Source organism: Ornithodoros turicata, chromosome 1 (assembly GCF_037126465.1).
Source record: "Ornithodoros turicata isolate Travis chromosome 1, ASM3712646v1, whole genome shotgun sequence".
NCBI lineage: Eukaryota > Metazoa > Arthropoda > Arachnida > Ixodida > Argasidae > Ornithodoros > Ornithodoros turicata.
Window position 1 is genome coordinate 50,066,047 of NC_088201.1, and position 21,009 is coordinate 50,087,055.

At 44.6% G+C, this 21,009-nt stretch overlaps 1 protein-coding gene across 3 annotated transcripts in view; it reads right to left on the bottom strand.

Annotated features, from left to right (window-relative positions):
- The window catches only part of LOC135378232 (uncharacterized), a 34,925-nt gene that overhangs the window by 9,756 nt on the left and 4,160 nt on the right, over positions 1 to 21,009 (bottom strand). For 2 of the 3 annotated variants that reach the window (XM_064611186.1, XM_064611187.1), the window contains 6 exons: positions 15,273 to 17,812; positions 13,158 to 13,290; positions 8,259 to 8,618; positions 7,836 to 7,964; positions 6,266 to 6,391; positions 12 to 342 (listed from right to left, as the gene is read on the bottom strand). In XM_064611186.1, coding sequence (XP_064467256.1) covers positions 12 to 342; positions 6,266 to 6,391; positions 7,836 to 7,964; positions 8,259 to 8,618; positions 13,158 to 13,290; positions 15,273 to 17,812 — 3,619 coding nt within the window. Of the gene's footprint in view, positions 1 to 11; positions 343 to 6,265; positions 6,392 to 7,835; positions 7,965 to 8,258; positions 8,619 to 13,157; positions 13,291 to 15,272; positions 17,813 to 19,250; positions 19,433 to 21,009 lie in introns of those variants that run through there. The other variant, XM_064611188.1, reaches the window with a different exon arrangement.

The following is a 21,009-nucleotide window of genomic DNA, read 5'->3' on the forward strand; positions in this document are numbered from 1 at the left end:
CAAAGATTTACCAAGACTAGGCCTCCCGTCTGCCAATAACGGGTCGAATTTCAAGAAGAGGGAACAACGTCCCAGACTGGACCTTCCTAGATGCTTGCTGTCACCAAACTTTTGAAGAAAGTCAAATGCTGAAGGGTCTTTGAAGTGCTCAAAAGCACAGTGAAATTCGTCCTCAGAGAATTCTGCTACTTCTGGGCCAGCCTCACTGTCTCTAGGCAAGTCTTCGTTCTGACTGAATGCTTCAGTCTTGGTGCGGAGGTCTGCACAATCCTCTGGCAAAGGTTCCCAAGCTTCTTGGACAAGTGGTGCATTCACAGTGCTACTGCAGCAATTTGGTCTTGGCTGCAAAGAGTTTGGGGTGGGCATTAGTTTGTCTTGGTATAGCCACGAATGGCCTTATACAAGCTTCATACAACTCCATAAAAGCCATGATACCACTCCAGAAAACATTCGTAGACACACGCATAGTCTCATGTAGGTAAGTGTGTGTGCCACATGAATACATGACAAACTTCAGACAGTGGTGCCTGTTTCATCTCACTGAATTCAGAGAAGGTGTATGCCCCCAGAAGGAGAGACTCCAGCTATTGTGGAGGCATTCAGGAAGCCATCAAAAAATGGACTTCAAACATTTAGAGCATGATTAGCTGCTAGAACACCCTTTTGAAGAACCATGAAACAGTAAAAGAAAACTGCACTGACTGCTGTACAAGAAATCTGGTAGGTATGGCATGAACGGGAAGGTGTTCCTGCTTATGCTATGCCACAAACTGAAAGCTTTGTTGCTGTCAAGTACTGTTCCTATCCATCACGAATGAGCACAAGTTTCATTCCTTCCTGCTTAGTGGAATGGGTACTGTGAGACCCCAAGTAGCAAACCAGGGTCATAGAGCACCCATAGACAAAGAGGGCAATGGCAAATATTTGTGTAGCACATTTCTGTGCACACATGGAAAGAAAACCAACATTGTGAAAGATCACAGTGAGTCTCTTTGCCCATGGGTGGTGTGTACAGCTTCAACGAATACGGCAACCACATAGACTACCATACGGGTACAGCTCCCGGCAGAGTTAACTTGAACGTGACCTCAGCATGCAGAGGAGGAGGAGAGCCACCCTGGCAGCGCTCAAAAGAAACACAGCAGGCTGGGCTACGGGTGTTCCATTCGCGCTGAATGGGTGCCAGTCCCCTGTGAAAGGTTCAGAACTGGAATAGCAGGATGCGCAGAGCTGGGCAGCCAATACAGCGGGCAGCCGTCGGTTGTCCTCTTTGGTTTCATGCTTCTCGAATTGAAATGGAAAGAAACTTGCCTGTTTAGTGGATGAAGCAAGTCGCACACCAAGGGGCAGAAACAGCAGTGGATCTAGAATATCAGTCACAAGAAAGACTTGCAACAGATTGCACTATTCGGGGCAAATTAATTATGCGGATCACTTAAAGCCAAGCTGAATTTGGCAAATTTAAAAATTAATTGAAGTTGAAAAATGTCAAATTACTCCCTCTCTCTGTTCCCCCTGAGGAATAAAGGGGGGCCAAGGCCAGGCGTGGCGGCATTCAAGCATCACCACCTCCCCACCCACCCCCACGGAATGGGCTTCTGATGAGTATTGTGTCATTCCTTCCTGTTGTTCTGGATAGCCTGTGACCATACAACTAACGGCACACATTCCTACTCAAGCAGCATGCTGACACAAAGATAGTTTATTGACAGCACACAGAGTTACGCCTCTGTATAAAAACATTCTAACAAAGCTGTGATCGGTCACCAACTGTCAACCGCGCCCTCTGCAGCAGAAAGTCAAATAAGGGATAACTCAGTAGCAAATGGCTTTCTCCATTTGCTTCTATTACAAATTCCATGTGCCTTGGTAGCGACAAGTAGAGTTGATCCAAGAGGCCCATGTCTTCCCAAAGGTTGGCACCCCACAGCTCATCCACAGAACGAAATCTGCGCCCACTCGCGCTCAAGCGGCCGTTCAGGATGTTCCATAAGTGTTCCATTATGGTAAGGTCAGGGCTCATTGGGGGACCTAGGTTGTCCAGTTAGTATTGAGTAGCCCTCACCAGATGGACACTAGAGCGGTCACGTTGGAACCTTAAACATCCATTTGGGATGGGACCATTGAGTGCATATGGGACCACCACCTGGTCAATGATAGCGCTGTAGGCCGCAGCATTGAAATGGCCCTGCACCCTCACCAGCAGTCTCAGTCCCTGGATGGAGAGCCCACCAGAGCGCTTTTATAGATGCGATTAATGTAGGCCAGGAAGAACTCGGGAAAAGGATGGGAAATATACAGCTGCATGACAATGTTTTTATTATACTATATACAGGGTGTTACCCTACCCGAAGTCTACCCCAGGAAGTCTACCCGTGCCGCCATGCCGTACTCGGCAATTACTCAATGCAATTGTGCGGTCTTCATATAAAGCTCATAAAGCTCATCTTTGAAGTGATTGAGTGCCGCAGCACGAAGTTATAACTCAAAACGTGCAATTCCCGGAAGTCAAAATAATCAAGATGGCGGCGTTAAGAAGAGCAGTTGACATGCTGCTCCCCAGACGGCGACGTGTCACATATCCTGCCAGCCGGATGGAACTGCAGTTTTCATTTCACTTTCGTGTAACTGCCGTATTTTGCTCAGTAAGCAACGTGAGAAACGAAAATGCCCGACGTACTCAGCAGGAGACACCCAAAAGGGATGTCGTCTGCTTACTGAAAGGCAGTGAAATAACCTAACGCAGGGACGTCTCTGCCTGGATGGATGGATTGATTGCCAGAGCGACACGTCGCTGTCTGGGGAACTGTGTCACAATTGCGATTCACAACACCGCCATCTTGGCTGTTTTGACTAGGAGAACCTCACGTTTTGCGCTATAACTTTGCATTACAGCGCTCAATTACTTCGATATTTACCATGATGGAATGTCCTTATGAGTTTTATACGTAGGCACCACATCGTACCACCTGCATTGAGTAATTAGCGAGCACAGCATGCCGGCGCGGGTAGAATTTTATAGGGTAACACCTTGTACTTCATTGTACTTGAACTACAAAATCAATCATTATCAGACACTCGTGCTCTACCTTCAACAATGCCGCTTGCCTATTGACGCTGCCGGACAATAGACAAGACACCACCAATTGAAAAAGGACGAAAACGTCGCCTCATCAGAGAAAATGAAGTTTGCCCAGTGCTCCACAGTCTAGTCTTGACGCCGTTGGGCGAACAGCACCCTGGTCACCTTGTGCTGGTCTATCATAGTTTTCAGCGCTACTGCAGAGTTCGAGGTCGACTGACCGCGGCCTCCACAGGACAGTGGAGACTGAATCCTGCAGACCTAGCTCTCGCTTGATGTCCACAGCAGTCAGAAATAGATCAATAGCACTGGCAGCCACGATGAGCTGATCCTCTGCCGGGTTCATGACTGAGGGCGGTGGCCCACATGGGGCATCTCTTATTCATCCTTCTCTAAAGGTGCAAATGACGCGGTTGATAGACAGCAGAGAACAGCTGATTTGATGGGCAATCGAGCACTGGGAAGTGCCAGCTTCCGCAAGACCAATACTTTTTACTCGGTTTTCTAGAGACACTCGAGGTTGCACCCTGTCAGGCTGTCAGTGCAAAAGCGGAACGTGGCAAGATACCAGTATACGCTCAAATATAGGGCATTTGTCAAGTTATAATGAAGGTATCCGAGATCACGGCTGCGATAGAATGTTTTCGTATCGCTGTGCCAGAGTGCTGCTTGAGTAGGAATGCGCGCAGTTAGTTGTATGGTCACAGGCTATCCAGAGCAGGAAGGCATGATGGACAATACTCATCAGAAGCCCTGGCCATGGGGGTGGGTGGGGAGGTGGTGCTTCAATGCCACCACATGATCCTCACCTTGGCCCTTCATTCCTCAGGGAGAACAGACAGAGCGAAAACCAAATGGGACAAACCCCCTCACCTGCTTCAAGATTGGTGCTTCGCTTGATGTCTCTTGCTGTTTTAGTGAATTTGTAAATTTTTTCTCATTCTTTAATTATCAATTTAGCTTTTAATTAATTGTCTTGCTATTTTTAACTTTAATTAATCCTTAATTATTTTGCCATTTAACATTTATAAAGTTCACAAATGTCAAATTACTGTAACTTAATTTGCCCCAAACAGCGCGAACGGTCGCACGTCTGTTGTGCCTGATATTCTAGATCCACTACTGTTTCTACCCCTTGGTGTGCGACTTGCTAACAGGCATGTCACTTGCCATTTTAATTCAAGAGGCACAAGCACAAAACCAAAGTGGACAACCAACGACCGCCAGCCGCGTTAGCTGCCCGGCTCTGTGCATCCCACAGCCAAGCTTTCACAGGAGACTGGCACCCCTACAGCGCAAATAGAACACCTGAACCCCCACTTTGTGTTTCCTTCACGAACCACCAGGGTGGCTCTGCCGGAAGCTGTACCCTACAACACGGATAACAAAAGTCCTGTCTCAAAAAGAACCTTGCCCTGTGACACTGAACGTGGAGCCATTTTTCCACCTGTAAGCCAAGCAGACAAATTGACTTCAAGCCTGAAGTGTCGCAGCAATGACAGACTGGAAGCAGACTTCAAGTAACAATGGTACATTTTAACCTGCAGGATTCAGTTATCAATGTTTGCCTTCACAATTCAAGCCTTTTATAAACTTTCAAGACATCATGGGTGAAAACAGTTAAGGCAGCATAGACCACCCAGACACTGCAACACACAAGCCTGTCATGCTGACAGTGAAAAGTAGCAGCATGTGAAAGAACCGGCTAGACACCAGAAAGTGTCAAAAGTGTCGAAAAAATATGAAGCTGCCACCAGAAGCACCATCCAAATGCAGCAGGAAGAGCTGCAGTCTGTTGCACACAGTAGTTTTGTTGGAGGGCTATCAACAGACAATTATTAGTCATCAACGCAGCAACGAAACAGCTGAGGCACTAAATTTTATGTCTCTAGGTCACCATTTGGCTAAGGTTCTGGTTACCAAGAATGGAACAGCATTCGTTTCTAAAGAAACTCAGAAGTTGTACACTAAAAATAGCAAAAGCATGTTACCAGTGCTCTACATCATACTCCAACTGCCATGCAGAACAAATAGTCACAGCAAGAAAGCCCTAAAAAAGCTGATCACACACCTAATGCCATGCACGAGGAACCTGTCAAAGGAACAGGCAACAGAGACAAAGTCATCATAAGGAACTTCAACAGAATCCCCAAAGCGGATTACTCATTCACGATCACTACCAACAAACCGACTGGAGGAGACGAGGAGTAGAAGAACAAGGATACAAGTAGATTTCGTCAAGCCAATGAAAATATAGCCTCCTTCGCCTTCTGGAGAACGAAGAGGACAAGCGGCAACATCAGAGCCACATTCACACGCAGTCACTTATGCAAAATGTGATGTTTGTGGTGGAGCAGCAATTTTTAGGCTTAGCTTATGCCTGGTGCTTTTCTTTGTCTAGTGCAATCAAAGCAGTACTTATATACAATATGCACATCTTTTTGACAGAAGGTAATCCATGGTAAATATATCATCCTCATCTGAAAAACTTGATGCCATGACCATTCCTAGAGTGAGTAGACACTCACACATAGATCGAGAAGTTACCCGTCAAATCTAACTCGTTACGAATTCAGTTACAGTGTGAAAAACGTAACTAAGTTAATATTCTCCTGAAATGTAACTTGCAGTTACGAAGTTACCTAAAAAAAACGAGTTACTTCCAAGTTAGTTCGTACACAAAATAGCATACGCAGGTGCTGGGCACGTGAGCAGTTGAGTTAGACCTTGAGTTGCCTGCTGAGGAATGCAATACGCTCAGATTGTTTTCGTTTATGTCCAACAGTTCAAACGCTTGGCATCTTACTCCCTGCGGGAGCACAATGGTTCAGCTTCATTTCAATGGCAGCGGTTCTTACTTGAACAGAATACGGTCATTGATTGAATATCACGTTTTATGGCATAAAATTCCATGAAAGAACCGGATAGAAAGCAAGAAAATAAGTGGACGTGAGTGAAAAGCAAATTAAAAGTAACATGAAACTTAGCTTAAGTTCCTTTGGCAAAGTTACCTGAGAAAGAAACTAATACATGGTGCCCTTACATGTGACAACACACCAAAGAAGGATCTTAGTTACAGTAACAAGATACCTCGAACTCTGGTCTCACACACACAATCAACAAGTTTTCTTTCTCGTGCATCTTTAACGACGGTCTAGCAACTAAGCACGAAGCGTTTCCTACCTCACGTGCAGGTTCTTCACGTGACTGGCAAGGAGCTTTGTCCTCCGATCTTTCCTCTGAAGCTGGATGAGAGGCTTCTGGAGGGGTATCTTTGCGTACTGTGAAGCTGCGCCTGTTGCCCCGCAACTGCAGAATATCAGGGTGTGATTTAAAAGCTATCTTGCATGCCACCATGGCAACTCTGCATTTTGGAAAGTGTCATATGCTCAACTGACTTCTTACTCTCATTTCACCTTATGTGAAGGCTTTGGAGTGGCAGAAATCGTGCCTGACACTTGAGATTGCTCTAAAACCAAAGACAATGCATTGCTCCTCAAAATAGTCTACTCAGCATGTAATATTGCTGCTAGGCCCATTAGCAGTCCTAGGCTGTAACCACTAATGCGGAAATTCTAGGAAATGCACCAACAATACAACACACTCAGTAGGATCTAGCAGCCACTTGCAATAGATAGTGTGATCTCCAGCTAAGGCAGCTGGGGATTTGGTTGAAACCTGTCATATAGCATGACTTCAAAAATGGGCCATTGTACATTATGCGGTACCCTAAACGATAAGGAAAACCTGTGCAATGCAATTATGACTATATTTTTGTAAGGGTGACACACTAAGAATTTGCCATAATTTGGAGCTCTCACTGCTTCAGACTCGGCTGCAAATGAAAAGTTAGATGTTCATGATGGTGTACTACACCTGGATATTGTCTAGACAAAAAATAAAAGTAAAAATGGCTGGTAGAAGTGGAGACATCAGGTTGCTGAACTTGTTTTATGCAAATATTTTTACTAGGGTTGTGAGAATATTCCAGTTCTCGAATTTGTATCTAATATCAATCACTCGAAGTACTCTATTCGCAAATCGAATATCCGCTTTCCTCGAATACGAACGGCACCACCCTGAAAGTGGGCTTCACCCGATGTTTCCACGTTTTCTTGTGTACAGTGTTTTTGCTGTCACTTTCCTGATGGATGCACTGAAAAGGCCCCATGCAAACTTTCAGTAGTTTTTGGAAAGTACAACAAAAAAGGCTACCTACTACCTCAGCACTTCCAGTATGCTGCACAAAGATGCTTACAACATTCCTAAATGTTTGTGCAAGTTAGTTCTCATGGTTTTAGTTCTGTGGGAACCACCCACAGAATTTTGGAACAAAAATTCAAATGTCTTTCAAGGACCTTTTAAGGCTCAGTAGTCATTTTGTCTGGGACGTAAAACAGTTTGTGGTATGGTAAGCAGAATTTGCATTAGCAGCTCCATGAGAACAAGGAAAAGATGCAAAATGGTTTTCAAGAGCTGGAAAAGAATTTCAGGGTTTTCCAGACCTTGAAAATGGCATTTTCAAATTCCAGGGTATTCAAAGGTTTGAAGGACCAGTGGGAACCATGCAGAACGCGAATCAGTACCCAGTTCTATAGCAACCTAACGAACTGTCACAGGCATGGTAAGGCAGGCTTTTCTCAAAGGCACCTAATCATTGGCTGGTTACAGAATGACATTTTCTCGTTTTTCCAGAGAGGGAATTCCATCAAACCGTCAATATCAGTCGTCTGCTTTTGTCATGCATTCTTACCTCACGTACAGGCCCCTCACGTATTTCGGAAGCCGGTCTTCGGTCCTCCTGGTTTACTTCTGCAACTGGTTTCGAGACTTGTGGCGGTGTGTCTTTGCGCACCGTGAAGCTGCGCCTGTTGGGTCGCAACTGCATAATACAGCGGTGCAATTTTGAAGTCAATTGTCCTTGATATCACTTGATTACACATGAACATAAAGCTTTGAGCGACAAATTGTGTCTTGAACTTGTGGTGGCTAATACCATGGACAATGTATTGTTACAAATGAGGTAACCAACACTCTTGGTCGCTGAAGATATGTAAAATTTGGCTCTCCACAGAACTGTTGCCACTAATTAGAGAGGAGCTACACTGTGTGGACACTAAAGCATGCAACCTATAAACGGTAAATGGGAAGCGTAAAAAAAAATGCAGAAACTCACCTGTTTAACGTCTAAAGGTTTCCCGCTATAGCCAGTGGAATCTACACGGTCTCCATCTCCTTCGTTGTACACCACAATATTGTCGTTGGAATCTGAGTGTTCCAGAGGTGCAATGGGGACACTTGGAAGCACAGATTGCGACACGAATGGATTCACGTTTTCATCATAGAGTACAGAGTCTTTGCTACCACTCAGTCGGGTTGTGCCTCCAACAGAAACACCAGCAAAATCCATTCCCTGTTGGGAATACGTGTGAGTTTCACTTTTCACACTGGCGAAAGGTAATGCAGTGTCTTCTGCGGCATGTGAGTGTACGACACAACCTCCACTCCTCGAAACACTAGCAGAGGTAGGTGATGACTGAAAAGTAAAATTGTTCAACAAAACACTTAGTGCTTCACAGGACTCCTAATACATATTTCTACAAGTACTAAACTTAACTGTGACAAGCACTCATAACGTTGAAGACCTATGTCGAGCTAAACAATATCAGTTATCTGTCTTATTAGGAAATGCTGGATGATATCATGCGTACCATCCGTCTTGTGGTGCAAACAAGGTTATCCATAACGTGCTTCCCTAGTTGGATGTTTATGTTACAAAACTGACCAACTTTTAGTATGCTACATCCACCAAATTTACCAGCATTGCACATGCCCTTAGATGTATGGTATGATGACCAAACAGCCCAACACCTTTAAGCAATACTGTGAATAAAGTACTTGCCTGTGCACAGGAGTGCATGCTTTATTATGCAGGTTTTACTTGCTTTGTTATATTTTAATCCAAGACATTTGTTTTCACTATGACTCAAGCTTAGAGTACCCAAGAAACACTGAAATAGCTTATCCTGTAGCTCTGTTTAAGGCATGAAGCACTATCAGTTATAACCACAACAAATATTTTTCCTGGACAGTGCTGATATGATGCAATTCAATCTATAAAAGCTCCCTCAGGAGTTGGTAATGTATGGAGCAGTCAAAGCACAGAACCTCACATCAAGCCCATTTTAGTGACTAGAACTGGCCAAGTGTTCGAAGTGTTACAAAACTTGTTGGTTCCTGCTGCAGCAAAAACCTATACTGTGAAATCAGTAGCTCCGGCACAAAGAATGTCTGACTAAGTGGCTGCCTGTGCAGCAGGAGTACAAACAATACAATACACAGAGGATTGCGATATATCAGACCACAGGGTGCCACTCCCACGCCAACTGCTCCTTTCCAGGAAAGCAAGGGTCATAAAGCAAGAAGCAAACTTTTCCTCGACGAGCTCCAGCATTCACACAAACACTGTGCCCCTTTCGCGAAGCACATGTGAACTGTTCAAACAATTCTTTGAACGCAACCAATGCCAGTTTGTTTGGCCATGCAATAAACGCTGTTTTGCCATCGAAGACAGACCTCTGCCTGGCTACCTTCGTTAAGCTGCCGCCCAGACCAGGGATTCCAACAGCAGTAACGAGCAGGACTCCTTTTGTCCTCCAACTAGCATTGGCAAAGCACAAGTTTTGTCCTTGAAAATGGTAATAACTAGATGTGGAAGAACTGTAAGCTGATTGCTTGGTTCTGTTACTCCACTATTCCCAAAGACATTCTGAGTACTTAGTATTTAGAACAAATGAGATTGTTGCCTCTATAAACAGGGAAATGTGGAAGCTAAAGGGATGCATCTTGCAAATGACTGCACTTAAGAAAACCTCTGACTGCACAAGTGAGCACAGCGATGCAAACCTCACTCATTCTATAGTCAGGCTGTCGGAATGGTGGAAAGGATTTGAGTGTGCACTGGTTAAATGACTACTGCAAACAGTACAAGATTTGCTTCAACACCCCACGACTACGACAATAAAATATCACAAGACGGGCTTGCACTGCACCTTCAAATATTTCAGAGAATTGCTTCTAACCAGCCAAAGTGCAGCCAAAAGTGGGAGGCTAGATGCCGAAAACTAGTACAGTACTAATATCAGGGATGCTCAGGCTCATTATTTCTTGAAATGCTTCTGAGGACATTAATGCAAGCATGCGGTTGGCGCAGAAGCACAATCAACAGGAATATCCAAATATGAACTAGAAACTAGAAGTAAGCTACAATAATTTATTAAGATCATTTGAATGGTGAAACCTGGCAATTCAAATACAGGAGAAAGTAATTAAGATCAGATTAGTATAGAGCATACAATGGAAAGACTGACTTTCTTGTTTAATGGCAAAAGTAGGTGGAAAGATGAAGCAAGCATTACATTCCTTATTGTATCCAACAGGTTTCTTTAGTGAAACGAGAGCAGCAAGATCTAAAAACAAACGTACTAGAAGGTAAATACCACATGTCATGCACTTAACAGGACGCATAACACACCTCAACCTGAAAACCTACAACAAGCATCAACCAAATCCCCAGCTGCATCTTCAGTGTCCAACCATCAAAGGCTTAACAGACTTTTGCAACTCCACAGCTTCCTTTGCTCATTTATACAAAATGCAGATCATACTACCACAATGTTCTTGACAGACCTCCAGTGCTACACAATGAGACAGAGCAATAAGTAAGCACATAATGTACTTAGTTGAATTATATACATTTGAGTTCTAATGGCACAAAACAACTTAGGCCATAGTACACAAGAGTAATAACAAATTCATCTGGTTGTCTGGGTTCAGCCTAGAAACGAACGAAGTGCGAACAGAAAGACCAATGAAACACTATGCACGTTAGACTGAAGCAGCTGTGTGATGTCCACACTTGAGACAATGACCAGCTGAAATCGCTACACATTGAACGACAGCCCTGTACAACAACTCGCTACAATGCAGCACTCAAACGGGACGAAGGCCCGTCTGAGTGCTGCATGGTAGAGACATGAACTATCACCAACTCCCCCTCTTCCTCCCTCTGTACAACAACGCCATTCCGAGATTGGGGAGAAACCCCATTTGATGGGAATTCAAAAGAGCATTGTGGAAAAGAGGAAATACTCATAAGCCAACCTGAATGACAAATGCAGAACGCAACATAGGCAGATTTCAAGTCTGATCACAGGGAGGTCGACCTCCTGGATTTTCATTATTTTGTAATATGTAGAAGCTCATCGTATATGATCACACAGCGGTAAAACAGGTCATTTCTAGTGAATAGTTTGTGCAAAAATCAATAAATTCAGTCCTGAATTTGAGAATTTCACTTCTGCCGTTTTTGCACACGAATAGGCCAGCAGGCCAAGTGCAAATTCTGGCATGCAGGTGCAATGCTCAGATATAAAAACCGCGAACTTGCTTTAGCGCACAATCTCGTCCCAACTTGAACACATCATTAGTAGGCCGTGGTTAACCACTGCCTACTATTGTTGCCTTCAGTCCTGTGGAAGACGCCACCACTGACTCCCTTATGTAATGCTAAATTACCCATAGTTTTACTAGCTTAGAAATGTAATACAGTGCAGCCTCATACCAATTCAAGGCCCCTATCATTATATAATGCTCCCCATAGTGTTCTTTTACCAGTTTTAAATGTAATAAATTGTAGTCTTATTACCAATTCCTCCAGAGTTCTTTCATTACATTTTGCATATTTATTTTTGTGTCCATCCGTATCCATTTAACTATACTGTATATTATAAAGGGTGTTTCCTTTTACCTGCAACAAATTCTCATAAAAACGAGAGTTGCCTTAGGGCAGTTTTACTTTTGGCATCGGATTACTTGACAGGGCTGCTACTAGGAAACCTTTATTATTTGCTAACTAGGGGACTAATTAACAGATATGTATTTTGATAAACTTTTTCATTGACTTTTGACAGCACATTGCAATTGCAATAGTAAAGCCTGATCACAACATGATCCGCTTGAACCACTGAAGCACTAAGTAATCTGAGTAAGCAAGTAATCTGAGCGCGTGCTATAGAATTGAGTATTTCACCTCGGACGTCCGCTACAACCAGAAAGTGATCACCAAAAAGAGAGACTGTGACGTCGATATCTCCGCCCTCACTTACGGACACAGAAAAACGTAATGCTTTGCAATCTTTGTTTTGTAGTGTTTTTTTTTTGCTTTCAAAGAACTGTGCGCATCATCACTACACATCAGCGCTTATCGTACCAGGAAAGGCAAGAGCTGGGTCCAGGAGGATGAAATTACTGCGAACACATGAAAGAACGAAAGCAATGAAAAGCAAAAACGAACCAAAGATACTGAAACATACCGCGATAAGGGTTTGCCAACATCGCGTATGACGTTTCTGTGACGTTAAGTGAGGGCGGAGATATCGCCGTCACAGTCGCTCTTTTGGCGATCAGTTTGTTTCCAGCAGACGGCCGAGGTGAAATACTTCGGTCTATAGCACGCGCTGAGATTACTGTAGTGTTTCATCAGTGGTCTGTGCAGATCATGTGGTGATCAGGCTTTAATATTGCAATTGCAGTGTGCTCCCTAAAGTCAATAATTAAAAATTTGACTAAAATGTCTGTTAATTAATCTCCCAATTAAGAAAATAAAATTCGATTTTTTTTTAACAGCCCGATCGAGTAATCCAATGCCAAAAGTAAAACCGCCGCAAGGCAACTTCTCTTTTTATGCAAATTTGTTGCAGATAAAAGGAAACACCCTGTATATATTTTGGCACTGGTTAAGTCACAGCTATTGCTTACAACTAACATGGCATTAAATGGGTCTTATCTAGCACAGATAAGTTTTTCTATGATGGTTGCAAGACACCCTCAAGTTTAACGAGATGGGTACAAACAACTACACAAGTAATTGAAGATATAGGAAGCAGGCTAGCTGGTTACACAAGGAAGACGGAACAGTTTTCAGTGTCCCGCCCCATGTTCCTCTGTCTCAGCATTTTCCTTCCATCATCCACAAGTAACATGCATAAGTGCTCTAATGAACAAAAAGACAAACCTCAGATTTCAGGGTCAAGCTAGAAGTGTTAAGTGCATCAAAGTACACAGTATCATCTGTTGGCGAACTGGATCTGGATGTTTGGTCATGGAGCTGTGCCTCAGGAGGTGATGCAATCACATCTTCATTTGCACTGTAACAAAAAACAGGAAATGACAGCTACAAAGTAACGACCAACATGTAGAATGAACGCAAGTGGTATCACAATTCTGCAATGCTACACAAGCCAACAGATCACTGTGTGTGTGTGCAGTAATGCAGTCAAATCAAATCAAACCAGTGAAACAACCCAGATACATAAGCCCTTCCATGCATAAACAATCTTCAGTGCAATGTGAGGTACAGCACATAATCATGATAAAATGTTTCTATTACTACATTTCCATAGACACCAGAATTGCTTGTTTGATTGGTATCCGTGCATGCAGTTCTGTACAGCACCATGAAACAAGGATCTGAGATTTATACAGGATTTCACTTCAAGGATGATGTTCAAGGATTATGTTCAAGGATGTACGGCTATGAAATACTTTCAGAGATTGCATCACGACTTGCACATAAAATAATCAAGAAAGTAACTATCACGTTAAGTAATATTTTACTTAACGATATTTTTTCTTTACGGAAACACTACATTTAGACTTTCGTTCCAATGAATTTTTCGACATAAACACAGAATACTTTTTTGAGAGGACGTTGCTTGATATAAAATATGTTCCTCATAGAGATGCCAGTCGTTGCATCTGAACAGCCAACCCGAACAGTGACATTTCCCATTGTGACAAGTGGTCCATACAGCAAGCATAAACGTTCTTATGATAAAGTTATAGAGCAGCGCAGAGTTGCTAAAAGCATTACGGTGCGGCAATCAAGCAACGAGTGCCGTATACAATAGACGCTTTGAGTCGACTCATCATGCCGTCATATCGTCCAAATAATCCACCAAAACTGAAAACAAACAAAAGGCAGCAAACAAGTCGAAATATCGGTTCAATAAAACACACTACACCACACCAAGTGGATAATGGGTATTGGAGCCTCCCGGTTAATAAGAGACTCCGATGATTTACGACGAACACTACGCACGGACCTTCGGGACACAGGCACAGGGCGAAAGGCTCCGTGACAGGAAGGGCAGTCTCGATCACGAATTGGCAGACTTTATATTATGCGATTTTTCTGCATGACTACAGACAAACGTTCGGGAACCTAAAAACAGACCTGATCGATTATCTTCCAATAAGTCCAAAAACGGGAGAGCCCACGACCACCACCATTATAAGATGTACGCGTCAAGCAAGTCACGTGGCCTATTAAAAGCTGTTGCCAGATAAGAATGGGGATATGCGCCAGGTTCAAAACGTTCGTCGTCCACTTGAGCAGAGTGGAGGCATAGGTTATCTAATAAATACTGATTTCGTCTGCGGGGGGGGAGACCCCCCCCCCCCCCACCTGCCACGGACCGGCTCACGCAAATCCGATGAGGACATAATATATGAGGGTGGGGGATAGTGTGACGATCGCGAAAGTTCTTGCAGTTCATGGCGTCTATCTAAGCAGCACTCTTGGTTTTCAAAGTATGAGCTTTTCAAAATACTTCCAATCTCGTGACACCACCTCATTGGTCATGACAGCCTATACATGTAATCGTATTGTGAACGTCCAAATCAATTTTCGTTTTTTTTTTTGTTTTTTTTTTGCATCCGCATTTTGCAGTGTAGCCACAAGTATGTGTGTGTTGTCGCACCCTGGATCAGCAGGGAGGGGGGAAGTGGGGCGAGTTTTCGTATCGCCTGGTTGTGTTTGGGAAGTGGAAGCTACCGCTGTGTGTCGCTAACAGCGTACCCTTCCACCCCTCCGAAACAGTGAACTCACCCGCTTCCTGCAGCCGCTAGGGTGTCGCACCGAAGAAAAAGTACGCCGCTCGCTTGTTCCGTAAACTTTTGTCTCAACCTGTACCACCTACTGCATTTTGTGCTACACATACATTTGCGTCTCGCAGGGCAAACTAAATACGCCATGAATTTTACTTGCTGCAAAAGGTATACACATTTTAACCTTGAACACACAGTCTGCGGTGATCCTACGCAACCTTAACTCAAGAAACCAACGTACCATGCCTGCTGCATCTTACGGCCAGGAACTTGTGGATTTTCTTCAGTTGCTGCGTCCACTGAACGGTCTTCAGACGCTGCGTACCCAGATTCCGTGTCACTTATACCGGCACCGGATGATCCAACAGCACTGGGCGTGCCACTGTCACCAGTAAATGTGGTGTCCATGTGTGGCACTGTCTCTGTGATCGGCGTCATATCTCCGATCATTTTATCTGGTGTCTGGGAAAGGGCATGGATGGCGTCACCTTCAGGCAACTCCTGATTCGCCATTCCAACCCCCGATTGATTCGACGACACGTCAGAATGACTGATCACAGTCGGCTCGAAGAACTTCGAATCAGTGTCTTCGTTCTTAGTTTGAAAGGCTGCACTCGTGCTTTCTTTTTCGTCACCAGAATGAGCACTAGGTGCCTCTCCAAGTAAATCACTACACGGAAGAGATAAATCTTTCGGCAATTCAACGCTTGTCTTCTTACTCGGTACACCAGGCGGTGGTGTATTGTCGTTCAGGCCGCGTGCTTGGGCCAAAGACGTCTCTGTGCCAGACAAAACACCAGCGTCATCGTTGCAGCTTTCTCCCACGTGTTGAAAGCGTGCACCGTCGCCTTCAATACTCTCAAGTGCTTCAGACTGTGAAAGAGGACGCTTATGAAGTACGGTGTCTGCAACGGAAACTTCTCGTTGCTCTTCAGGCATTCTAACAGCGATGTCCGAGGTTTCTATCTTGCCGCTGCCCAATAAATTACAGATACTATCATTAGCGGCCGCTGATACCTCTCTTAGCCACATCTCGTTGCTTGAAAGAGTTGCTTCAGCACAACAAGTTTCTTCCGGCTGCCTTTCTATCACTGTTGAGTTCAACGTTGAGGTAGTGGTATCTTCCGAGTCATATTCTATAGACAGGTCGTTCAGGTCATCTGTGACATTGCCCCAGAACATCCCTTGAAGGCAAACACGTGGCGACCTATTTTCAGATGCACTGCTTCGCCTACCAACATTCGCTTCGTGGCGGGCAATATCGATGTACGGTGTACTGCTTCGATTCGTCCCAGTCTTTTCAGCGTGAGTGACGCAGTCTGTAAAGATGAAGCCTTTGTCAGTAGCAGTAGCCGTCTGCTCCGGAAGAGTTTCCAGTACAAGTTTGGATTCTCGAATGTCTTCCACGGTATCAATTCCCAACCTTTCGTTACTCGCGATGGTCACTGTGGCACGCAAGGGTTCTGCGGATAGCATTGTATCATCGGATTTGGGCTTTTGGCTTTTTACGAGTCGCGTTGCTTCAACTGGGCCATTGCATGGCATCGTTTGGGAGATCTCGTGTGTGCCTTCAGTCACTTCCGTCAAGGATCCACTGAGGTGGGTGACAGCGTCCACACATTCAAACGTTCGGTGTGCAACAAGACTGTCATCCATAATCGTTTGCATTGGATAACTATCTGTTGCGTCCGTAGCTTGCAAACGTTGGGTGACCGACCCTTCGTCTATCAGAAGCTCCGTTGTTGCAATCAGATGGTGCATACCTCCAGACTTAGGCACATTCTCCAAGGATTGTGTCGTATAGTCACACTTGAGCTCTTGGCACCTTTCATCTGATTCGAATGCCTGTTTCGGCAAGACCGGTCGAATCCCCTGTGGGTCTGAAGGAATATTTTCTTGTATCCCTGTAACACTGGCCACGCTTTCAGCGGCCACATCGTCAAGGACGTTCCGCGTCTCTTCAAGAGTGTTTGCCTCAAGACAAAAAGTAATTCCTCCAAGACCTTCGACGTGCTGCCCTGGAGAGGTTTTGGATGGGTCACTATTTCGATGTGCAAGGGTCATTTCATGCGGGAACCCCGGACTTTGTTCCACGTCGCTCTGAACTATCTCGCCTGAAATGTGCAAGAATGAGCTCATAGCCGCGTGCCCTGAAACATCGTGGGGCATAACGGATCGGCTAGCTTCGATGGAGCTCCCCACTTCATTTTCGTCAGACGTTGTTACGACTTCGCTGCAGAGGTAGGGAAGGTCTTCTTCAGCGACGCAGTCAACAAATCCCGCTGCGCTTCCTGCTGGCGATTCACCTTCTGTCGGAAGACGTTCATCGGTGTTGTCAGTGCCCTTCGGGGAACTGTAAGCGTGTTCCGCCAAGATCTCTCGGAAGCTTTCCCGCTCTGACTGCGGACTACACACCTGTGAACCGCTATTGAGACCGTCTGTGCCTTGCAAGCGAATCGGCGAACGAGCAGTCTCAGTTTCTCTTTTCATGCTGTTCAATTCGTCAGATACCTTTTGTTCCAAGACATCGAGCATATCTACCGCAGTGCGCTTCTGTTCCGTGGGAACGACTTCACTCAGTGTCTTGGGACCAGCAACGCTGTGTTCCGTACTGTGGGCAGTATCAGCATGCATTTGGCTGTCCACTGGGACGGCTTGGCCGACGACGTCGTCGACGATATCACGAGCGATCTGCAGGTTCTCTCGGTGCTCCAGTAAAGTAATAACCTCGTTGCGGTCGCGCCACAGTTCGGCAGACTTGCGCTGACCGGGGACGCCGCTCTGTAATACAAAGGGAGAATAGTAATGGATAGGGTTCGTACAGATAAAAGGAGAAATTTTTCAATGGTTTTTAAGGACCTACACATTGGCCGATTGGAGCACGGCGTTTCTAGTGTTGTTCCCCGTTTTGCTTAATCTCACGGTGTATGCACATCAGTAACGGATCATTGTGCCGTATACGCCGTGCTGCAAGGTTCCCCTGAACGTAGAGCACGAAATTCATAATGTCCTCGAATTTCCCTACCTCTCTTACGCGGTAATTTACTATAAGTCAACTGGGCAGTAATAGAGGCCGTTGACGTAAATGAAGAGTTCACAATGTTTCTGGATGAACTACGATCTATTCTTAGAATGTCTAGTTATATTCCTCAGTTAATTGAAACAGTCAATTCAATTCATTCTCTGCATCGGAGCTCATCGACTCCGCAAGAAACTGAGTACAGTTCTTTCTGACAAATCGCTATCGGAAGGCAGAAAGAAACGTATGGATAGGTCCAGGGACATTTGGAACGTGCACCTTTCAGACATGGTCATTCACTTTCATTTTGATAGACACAACTCTCACGGCAGTATGGCTAGTGTCAACTCTCATAAGCGAGACGGCGTCGCCAGCTGTTCGTGTACTGTAATCCAATGTGACGCTATGCTGATGAAATGCTCGCAGCAAAAGGCGTTTAGAAACAATGGTGAAGCGGTCCTCATTCATAGTATGGCCCAAGCAGGAGTAAAAATCTGCCTAGAGTGATTATCTACAGAGCAGGTGTATAGAAGCTATAGCGTTTTCGGTAATTTTCACGCAACGTTCCGCTCAAATTTCAAGGGTGGCTCAATATTCGAGGGTTTCAAGACCCTGTACGAACCTTGAATGAAGACAGTACTTCCTACTAAGCGATCCTAATTGCGATTCACTAAACCGAGTAAGCTATTAATTTAATCAATGCTATAGAAGCTAGAAATACAGGGTGAAGTCTTCACGCTACTCAGTCTCGTAACGTATACGTAAGTCTCACGTATACTCAATGTATATGGAGCATTGTGTTGCAGCACTGACAGTACACGTCTGACAGGTCGGGGACGCTGTCCTTGTCGAAGATCCTAGCCGTACATAGACTATACTTAGAAGACCAGTCCAACAACTCTACAAAATAGAATCTAGGGAAACAACGGTCATTCGATTGTCCACCTTCGCGGGAGGCAAGCAGTTGATAATATTCTACATCAGCATAGATGATGACAATCAATGTCACTACTCACGCGTCGAACATCCCGTTCATTCTCAGCTTAGCTTTCAGTTCAATAAACTGTCCACCTTCATCCACCCCAAGTGTACTGCCTTCCACAAGGTCGCGACACCATCTTGAGGAACAAAAGTACAGTGAGGGTGGACGAAGACGTGCAGTCTATTGCACTGTTCAATGTCATTCAGTGTTGCGGTTACCTTCCACCTCTTGAGAAATTGAAGTTTTTCCATTACAGCTGACCTTCGTTGTTCTGTCACCCACTGTTATGCGTTTGCCTCCGAACCCTATGTTGATGACGGCACCATACCTTACGGAAAAAAGATCTTACTGCGCTGAAAGCGGAGCTGAGAACGGACGTGATGATCGTCGCGTGAGTAGCGACCGTGATCGTCGTCTTCTACGTTGATGTACAACATAGCCAACAATAGCAATGCCCCTTCGGGTTTTTACTCGCTCATAGACAACGAGACTTTCACGCAAAGTTGTCACAAAAACATCGCAGGAGGTGCTGAAACAACAATCCCCGGACATCCAGAAAATTCAATGGCCAATCGTCAATCCAAATGTCAATCGCATCATGTGCCAAACAGTGCAGTTCCATCGCTCATTCTTTCCCGAGACTACTAATGACTGGAATTGTCTTCCGGAGTCGCTGGTCACAATTATTGACCATGTTGTGTTCAAACGAGAACTCGCCTGCTACCTTGATATGCAGTAAACTTGCATTTTTGTGTAGTCACCACTATCTATGGATTTCTTTATTTTTTTGTGTAAATCCCCCACGGGCACTTTTGAGGTATGTGTCATAGACAAATAAATAAATAAAATTGTTTAGGCCTTGTGCCACGCAGGACAAACTTGCCGGGGACAACTCATACAAATTCCCACCAGGACAACGCATACAGCGCTCAACGTGTATCAATTTGAACTCATTCCAAGTCACGCCGGAAAAGGCCATATCAGAAAAGACAAAAAGGTAACATTACGTGCCTTATACTGAAGGAAATGTACGAAACCCAAAAACACATCGCCACTACATATCATTTTCCGAATACGATTCCGATATTGATTGGCAAAAAATTTGCAGTCAGGTGTAAATCTCGTTGACAGAGATACACATTTATTAACAAGCAGCTTTTGTGCATTGGTGTGCCGGAATACGGGTTGAAGCCATTGACCTATTCATGTGATTAGTGGGACAGCGTCCATTTGGTTTCTTTTCAAAATTCCCACAATCACTGCAGTGCGTTTTAATGATCTTTCTGTGTGGTTTAGTAAATGTTATTTGTGGGAGTCGAACATCAAGTCGCACACAAACACGAGTCTTATTTATTTTCCCCTAGTCGCGAGTTTTCGTTATAGATATCTGCCCTCATCTCGCTTGCTTTTTTTATCGTTATCGAGTCGAATCAGTATAAGTCACACTCTGTGACATTTTTTTCCTGATATGGCCTTTCCTGGCGACTTGAATTGGAATGAGTTCAGACTGGTATAAATTGAGCGCGGTATAAGTCGAGTGTGGTATGAATTTTCTCGAGATGAGCTGAGTGCGGTGCGAGTTGTCCTGGTATGGGTCGTCTTGGTATGAGCTGGGTGGTCTATTTACCGAGGCAAAACAATCTGTAGTTACAGGCAGGTTGTAAAAGACTATCAGTCAATTTCACTTCCAGTTCTTGTAGTGGAGGTGGAAATCACACCGCAAGAAATCGTTGTAAAATCAAGGAGGTGGTATGTTTGTTGACCACGGCAGCGACCTGTCGCAAAAGCACGGCTACGTTTTCGACAACACTACGTTGCCAAAATTACTTTGAGGCAAAGGTTAGTAGTCGGTAGGTTGCTTCTTGTTCAGTGTACCACGATACCGCTGCTTAACGCCGTTTGTGGCGTTTTGATAGTATAAGGCGATTCGAGTCAACGCACTGTTGAATAATCTATGAGATGCCAATTCATCGAGAA